Here is an 8,881-nt window from a genome sequence, read left to right on the forward strand (position 1 = left end):
TTTTTATCAAACTTTGTATGTTTATACATATTGATGAGAGCTATTCAACCGCATCAGAATTTGACCTTTCCTTTGACCTTGACCTCACTCTTCCTAAATTAGTGTCAAACTTCATATTCTGATACATACTGATGAAAACTATTCAACTGCATCAACATTTTTGACCTCGACCTTTTAATTTGACCTTGACCTCACTTTTATCAAATTCTGATTAGGTCAGTTTTAAAGAAACCATTCATAATATATTTTTTTTTAAACTTCTTGTGCTGATACATAATGATGAGTGCTTTTCAACTGCATCATAATTTTTTACCTTAACCTCACTTTTCTTAAATTAGTGTTTATCTTCATATCCTGATACAAACTGATGTAAGCAATTCAACTGCATCACTATTCAAGATATTCTAAAATTTCATACACAATCAATTCAAATTCAGATTTTCATGTAACATTACTGATATACATGTAGGTACCACTGGTGGGGTATTCATGTCCTATGGACATATTACTAGTTTTACATGAATAATGTTGTGCATGCTTAGTTCTGTGAAAAAAAAAAACAACTTCTGTTTAATTTTTTTAGATGCCAAAGAGGAAGAGCCTTACTGGCAGGGAAAAGCGCCAGGGTGATAAATTACGCAAAAGGGAGAAAAGGCAAAAACAGACCCTTCCCTCACCAGATGAGAAGCCACCAGATTCTGCTATCCCTTGTGGATCAGCAGATGGAGTTGTTATGGCTCCACCCGGTAATTTTCCGGGTCAAGGCTCTATAGGGTTGCCGCCTTTTGAGGAAAAACCCTTGGCCAGGTTGCAGGCCTCTCTTCGCGAGAAAATGCAACCAACTGCCCTGAGTAACGCATCTTCTCAGGGAAGTCGTCTGTGTGCCCGAAACGGAGGCATGGCACCGTCCCCTGACTCCCCACCGTGGGTTTGTACCTCACCGAGGGTACCTGAGCCGGACACCGTGCACGTGTCTGGCTCAGCAGGTCAGGCGCAGCTGGATATGTCATCCTCTAAGGGGGATGAGTCCAGCAGGAGATTGATTGATGCAAACTGGAGTAAAAGAACGAGATCTAAAAGGAATACTAAAAGGAATTTACATGATGAAAATGAGATTGAGAATATAGATAGTGTATATGAGAGAAATAAATCAGAATGCAGAATTGAAAGGCAATGTAGTGGTGAAGTGGATGATGTTGACAATGCTTGTAGTACTTCTGATGGACCAGTATCAATGTGTCAGGTATGTGTTCAAGGTTCTTTTCATCAGGGTGACTTAATGTTTGGTGAAAATGCGGGAACACAGTGTGTCGCAAACTCTTTGGCAGCATTAGCATATCATAAACTAAAGAACACCACACAATGGCAAACTTCAGACATGAATAAAGTATTAACAATGGGTGATGAGCTTTATACATACTTGCAGCGTTGTTCAACCATTGTTAGCAGATACTTGTTAGTTGACGAGCTACCTCAGTTTTTTGAATGTTTTAATGCTATGTTCCAATTCAAAGCACATGAATCCTTATGTAGCCTGATAAATTTGTCTGATATAGAACCAAACTATGATGATTTTAATGCATATTCACTGTCAGATGCATTGCAAATTTCTTTGGAAGGAACAAGTGGATGTTTTGTGTGTTTCATGGGAAATACATTTTTGGTTGGAAAAACTGCAGATGGTTTCTTTACATTTGATTCACACTCAAGGTCACCATTAGGATATATGAGTGTAAATGGAAGGAGTACAAGAGTACTCTATCATTCAGTTCATGATATTTTCAACCACATTTTGTCATTAGCAATGTCAATGGGATTTTCAGGAATTACTGAATGTGAAATAACTGGTGTTGATTTGTCAGTGAGTCAGGTTTCATCTACTGATGAGCATGATGTTGAAATCGAGCAAATAGAAATTACACAGGAAATGGGAGACTCTAAAGGGGCTTTTCAAGAAAACACAAACATTTTGCTTAAAAGTACTCCGTCAGTTGCAGATGATGATTGTGAAATTATTTGCAGTGAAAGAAGTGATATTAGTTTTTTGCCTCTTTCATTCAGTAAAAAAGTACACCTTTGTCAGATTATTGGAATACCGCATTCAAATGGAATTGACAATGATGAACAGGTTTGTCTTGTGCAAAAAGTGGGTGCACCTGTCAAGTGTGTTGAAATTGTAGGGGATGGAAACTGTTTTTTTAGAGCTGTTTCATTTTGTTTGACTGGAGTGGAAGATTATCATTACACAATACGATCAGCAGTATGTCAACATCTTCTGCACAACAGTATATTGTTTGAATCCTTTGTAAGATGTGCAGAAAGATCTGTAGAAAATCATTTGGCATTAACAGACATGACAAACGATGGTACATGGGCAACTGAACTAGAAATTTTTGGACTCTGTCATCTCTTGAATATTGATGTCCATACATATACAGAGAATCATTGGGTTACATATTCAAGACAAATGATACAAACTACAACAAATGATGAATTCATTGGATCAATTTATTTAGATCATAAGAATCGGAATCATTATAATGTAGTGGTGACCGTGGCTGAAAAAAACTCAGATGATTACATGAAAACACATTCCCTATTGTACCGAAAGAGGCATGGAAATCGAAACCGCATGAGGCAAGTACGCATTTCATCCCTAAAAAAATCTAGAATAAATCTTGAAATGAAAGCAAGGAATTTGAATCGCATGAGAAAGAAGTTGAGAGCAGCAAAAGTAAAGTACCAAACTAACCTCAACTTTAAATTAAAGGCAATAGCAAATGGGAAAAAAAGGTATAGAAAAGATGAAATTTACAAAGCAAAGGCAAAACAGAGAAGTGTGGAAAAATATAGTTTAAATGTATTGCATAGAAGAAACATTAAACAAAGAAATCAAGAAAAGTACAAAAATGATGAAATACACAGACAGAATTTGAAAAAAAGAAGCACAGAAAAGTACAAGAAAGATGAAGTACACAGATTGAATGTGAAACAAAGAAGTACAGAGAGGTATAAAAATGATGAAGTACACAGATTGAATATGAAACAAAGAAGTACAGAGAGGTACAAAAAGGATGAAGTACACAAATTGAATGTGAAACAAAGAAGTATAGAGAAGTATAAGCAAGATGAAGATCATCAACATAAGGTTAAGAATGCGAATAAACTAAAGTATCATGCAAATGCTGATGAGAAAAAGAAGAAGAAGGAGGGTGTCTTTAATCAGAGACGGGCTCTAAAAGTTAAGCTTGAAGATGAAGATGAAGTTGTGAAACTGTTCAAGGAGAGCATAGGAAATGGCCCAGAATACACATGCTGCTGTTGTCATAGATTGTTGTTTGAACACCAAGTCCAAAGATGTTCACTTGAAATGTACAAAGGAAGACAAAAAGCATATGAAATTGCACAGACCTGCATACAGAAAAAATATTATCATGAGTGTACACCATCTTGTCCAAAGCATTGCCCAAAGTCGTCTTTGTGGATATGTTTTACCTGTCATAGAAAAATATTAAGTGGTAATATTCCAGCAGAGGCGGCTGCTAATAAAATGTCATTGGAGGAAATCCCATGTGAACTTGAGAATTTAAACAGTTTGGAACAGCATTTAATTGCTTTACATATTCCCTTTATGAAAGTGATGGCTCTTCCACAAGGTGGTCAAAGAAATGTACATGGCCCTGTTGTATGTGTGCCATCAAATATTCAAAAGACAACAAGTTTACCGAGAAATCAGGACGATAATTTATTGTTAAGAGTTAAGCTTAAACGAAAGCTAGCTTACAAGGGCTACTTTGAATACCAGTTTGTTAATCCAAATCACATAAAGGTTGCCCTTGATTATCTAAAGAAGGAGAACAAATGGTATAAGGATGTAGTGATCAATAGTACATGGGAAGGAAATAGTGACAACAGCGACTTGTTACCGAATGAGTTGAATGAATTAGTTGATGATCAAGAGGAACTGAAAGAAGAAGAAAGCCATTATATTCAAGAGGTTGTCACTGACACCTGCTTACAGCCTGTTGATGTTGCACAAGAAGTTCTTGATCATTACTTTGACGATATTTACCATATAGCACCAGGTGAAGGGAAAAATCCAATCCGAATGTTACAAGAAGAGGGAAACGAAGCAAAGACATTTCCACATTTATTTCCAAGTGGCAATTTTTCATGGAATGAGGATCGAGATGTGAAAATTAGTCTATCAAGATATTTTAACATCAGACTTATGAATGCTGATAACAGATTTGCTAAGGACACAAATTACATATTCTTTTCTCAATACATGTCAGAATTGAACCAAGTTATTGAGAAAACACAAATTTCAATTCGAAAGTCTTTATCAAGGCTTGATAATCGAAAAGCAGTTACATCTGAAATGTTACAGAATCCAGATGTTCTTTCTAAACTCTTCAAGAATGATGAAGCTTTACGCTTTATGCAACCTATTCGAGGAACACCTGCATATTGGTCGGCTACTCAGAAAGATTTGTTTGCTATGCTTCGACAGTTAGGTATCCCAACATGGTTTTGTTCATTTTCTGCAGCTGAGTTCAGGTGGAACGAAATTATTGGGTCAATATTGCATCATGAAAATGATTCTAGATCCCCATCTGATTTAGACTGGTCAGAAAAAAGTGAAATTTTGAGAAGCAATCCAGTCACTGTTGCCAGAATGTTTGAATATAGGTTCCATATGTTTCAAACAAATGTTATACTGTCTCCATCAAAGCCAATAGGGAATGTTATTGATTATTTTGTGAGAGTAGAATTTCAACAAAGAGGTTCTCCACATATGCACTGCTTGTATTGGATCGAAAATGCACCGAAATTTGACGAAGACAAAGAGGAGGTTGTTTGTGATTTTATTGATAGCTATATCACATGTGCAGTGCCATCTGAAAATGAAGATCCAGAACTTAGAAGAATTGTTTTAGATGTTCAACAACATAGCAAAAGTCACTCAAAATCATGTAGGAAAAAGGGAACAGATTGTAGATTCCATTTTCCAAGACCACCCTCAGAAAGAACATTTATTACTAAGCAATGTGAAAATGTTGAGGATGACTCGGAGAATAAAAGAGGGTTGTGTAAATCTCAGGCTGAAGATATTTTATTGCGTGTTTGGAATGAGGTTCTAGATGATGTGAATGGATGCAAAACAACACAGGAAATATTTTCTGAAATGAAATTATCACAAGATGTTTATGAACTTGCACATCAGGCGCTATCTGCGAAAACAAGTACTATCTTGAAACGAAATCCAGATGAAATGTGGACAAACCAATACAACTCGTGTCTTCTAAAATGCTGGGATGCCAATATGGACATACAATACATCCTTGACCCATTTAGCTGCATTGTTTACATTATTTCATATATTTCAAAATCAGAACGCGAAATGGGAATGCTATTGAAACAAACTCAAGTAGAATCAGCAGAGGGAAATTTAAGTGCTCGTCAAACGATAAGGAAAATTGGATCAGCTTATCTTAATCATAGAGAAGTAAGTGCCCAAGAAGCAGTGTACAGAGTTTGCAATCTCAAAATGAAAGAGGGTTCAAGAAAAGTAGTGTTTGTCCCAGTTGGTGAAAATCCGACTCGATTAAGTAAACCCCTTTCACAAATGAAAAGAACACATAAGAATGGAAATGATATGGAAGATGATGATGATGACAGTATTTGGATGACAAATATTGTGGAGAGATATGAAAATCGTCCTGATCTAAATCCTTTTCCTGAAATGTGCCTTGCAGAATTTTGCTCTCAGTATCGTGTTCTTGCGAAATCCCAGATTCCCAAGGTTGAAAAAGAAGGTGTTTTTGAATTGAAAAATGGAAATGGTTACATTCAAAAAAGAACAAGAGCCAAACCAGCTGTAGTAAGATATCAGAGATTCAACCCTGAAAATGCATCAGAGAAGTATTTTCAATCAATCCTACAACTTTTCCTTGCTTATAGGACACAAGACCAACTGAAACCGCCAGGATTTGACTTATATCAGACTTTTTATGAAAATGGGTTTGTCAGAATGAGACCTGAAAATGAATTGGAATCTGTCAGAAGTGTGGTTGAAAAAAATCGTTGTTGTTTCTCAAAGAATGAGGATGCTTTACAAAATGCTCAAGAAACTTTAGAAGTTTACGGTGAACCTGAAGATGCCTGGGCAAATCTTTGTCCTGAAAGTGAAAGGAATCGGGAAGAATGTGTGAAAGAAAAAAGGACAAGAGAACAATTAGATAATAAAGAACCAGAAATCACACATGAAGTGGAATGGAACAGCCCTTCGGACTTGATATATCATATAAGGGAAACCTCTAACTCGAGGCAGGAAGTCCTTCCTTTGTTGCGGTGTTTAAATGAAAAACAAAAGCAGATTTTTTACTTAGTTCGTGAATGGTGTTTGAAAAAAGTTGATGGGAGGAAAATTGAGCCATTACATATTTTTGTTACTGGAGGTGCAGGGACAGGAAAAAGCCACCTGATCAAGACTATACAGTATGAGGCTTCTAGAGTGTTTGAAAAAACTGTTTTGACTCCATCGGATTTGACTGTTCTTCTCACAGCTTTTACTGGAACGGCAGCTTTCAATATTGGGGGAAACACAATTCACCACGTATTTTCTTTAACTAAAGCTCTTCCCATTCCATACGAACCTCTGAAAGAACAAAGTTTAAGTGCAATGAGAGCAAGGTTGGCTTCTTTGCAGATTTTGGTCATTGATGAAGTATCAATGGTTTACAAGCGACTTCTATACTACATTCACGAACGTCTGGTGCAAATCAAGAAATGTAAGGAACCCTTTGGTGGTATTTCGGTCATAGCTGTTGGTGATTTTTACCAACTGCCTCCTGTGAAGCAACGAAAAGTGGAAATATTGTACAAAGAAAATGATGAATATCCCATAGACTACTGGTTAGACTTTTTCAAAATTGTTGAGTTGAAGGAAATAATGAGACAACGTGAAGATGCAGCATTTGCTGGGGTATTGAATTCACTAAGGATTAGAACAAAAGAAGAACCGCTATCAGAAGATGTTAAAACAATGTTAAAAGAATGCATTAGAGATGGTCCAGATGATGTACTGCATGTGTATCCTACAAATGACGAAGCAAATGAATATAATTTGAAGATGTTGCGAACAAACTGTGGAGAATTAATAGAGATTGCAGCTGAAGATTATCAAAAAGACAACACAACAGGAAAGCTGACTTTACGTGAGAAACCATTCATAAGAACAAGAACAGATGGTCTCTCTGCTTCTTTGCTGTTTTCTGTGAATGCTAGAGTGATGTTGACAAGAAATATTAATGTTGAAGATGGACTTGTAAATGGAGCAATGGGATATATTTCAGCTTTTGAATTGGGAATGAATGAGAAAAGAAATAGGGTACAAGGAATTAGAATGATTTTTGATAGTGAAGAGATTGGAAAATTGCAAGGAAAAAAGACAACACATGGAAATGAGGTATTGATTCAAAGAATACAAGAAGATATCAAAGAAAAAAATGCAAAAAATGTTGTACGACACCAGTTCCCTTTGAAACTTGCGTGGGCATGTACAGCACATAAAGTTCAAGGCATGACGACAAGCAGTGTTGTTGTAAATTTAGATCGTACTTTTGCCCCAGGACAGGCATATGTTGCAATTAGCCGTGTGACTTCACAAAATGGTTTATTCATAGAAACAAAAGATGAAAACGAATTGCCCAAAAAAATTTACGCTAATCCAGATGTAAAATCAGCACTGGAAAAAATGGTGAAATTAATCCCTGAACATAATTCTCTGAACTTGTACGCTGAAAATGGAAAGTTCAAAACAATTGTTTTACTCAATGTACAGAGTTTGAGAGGACATTTACTAGACCTGAAAAGTGATACAAGATTTCTCCACGCAGACTTGATATGTGTAACAGAAACATGGTTGACAGACAATGACAATAGCAAAAACTTTGAAATTCATGACTTTGAATTCAGCCATATCACAAGAAAGCAGTCTTATGATGAAAGTATGGACAATTTTGCTAAACTTCGAACAGCAAAAGGAGGAGGTGTTGGTATTTACAAGAAGAGAAAGGAAAAAGCTATAGTTCATGTTTTGCCTCAAAAAAATATTGAGGGAATGGCATTGGAACTTTCTGAGGAGAAAACTGTTGTCATCATTCTTTACCGACCGAGTACTCTCAATGTCAGATATTTTCTGGATAGTCTTCAGAAGGTTGTGGATTATTTTAAAGTACTGTATTCCCAATGCCTTGTACTTGGAGATTTTAATGAAGATGCACAATTGAACGGACCAATTCAAAAAATGTTAGAGACAAATGGATTTAAGCAGATAGTTAACTTTGCAACAACAGAGGGTAATACCATACTAGATCACGTTTACATCACAGAGCAGATGGAAGCAAGTGTAGAGGGAATACCAGTTTATTACAGCTATCACGAAGCTATTAGAGTGTATTTTAAAACAAAATAGATGAAGCCTGTTTGTTTCATATTACACAAAAATTATTAACGAATTTCAAGATTCCATTTCTTTCAAATCACTTCCAGTGGCACGTGTCATACCTAATTGCTCTTCTTTGTAATGAATTATGTGTATAATCCTTGTTGGTTCTTTTTAGGATTATGTGGTCAAAATATCAATTTCCAATCTGTAAATTGATAATGACTTGAAACGGGTAGTGAATTTGAAATTATCTTTCAAAAATATGTTTGTCATGTTTATACCAATGCCTATCATTTTTAAAGTTCCATTGAAAACCGACCATGATTGTTTTTATAGAAATTAGAAATCAAATTTTCTTCCGGATTTTATTTATAATTGTATAAACTTCATACCAATGTCCACTATCTCTGAAAATTCCACTAAAAAGCC

General features: G+C 35.9%; 1 protein-coding gene across 1 annotated transcript; it reads left to right on the forward strand.

Moving 5' to 3' along the window:
- Positions 1–583: 583 nt before the first annotated feature.
- On the forward strand, positions 584–8,479 carry LOC134262538 (uncharacterized). Its single transcript, XM_062744938.1, has 2 exons — positions 584–2,793; positions 2,926–8,479. The coding sequence occupies exons 1-2, from the start codon at positions 584–586 to the stop codon at positions 8,477–8,479; spliced, it is 7,764 nt and encodes a 2,587-aa protein (XP_062600922.1).
- The last annotated feature ends 402 nt before the right edge of the window (positions 8,480–8,881 follow it).

This window comes from Saccostrea cucullata, unplaced genomic scaffold (assembly GCF_032062105.1).
Source record: "Saccostrea cucullata isolate Sc308-1 unplaced genomic scaffold, CSIRO_AGI_Scuc_v1 ctg3026, whole genome shotgun sequence".
Classification (NCBI taxonomy): domain Eukaryota; kingdom Metazoa; phylum Mollusca; class Bivalvia; order Ostreida; family Ostreidae; genus Saccostrea; species Saccostrea cuccullata.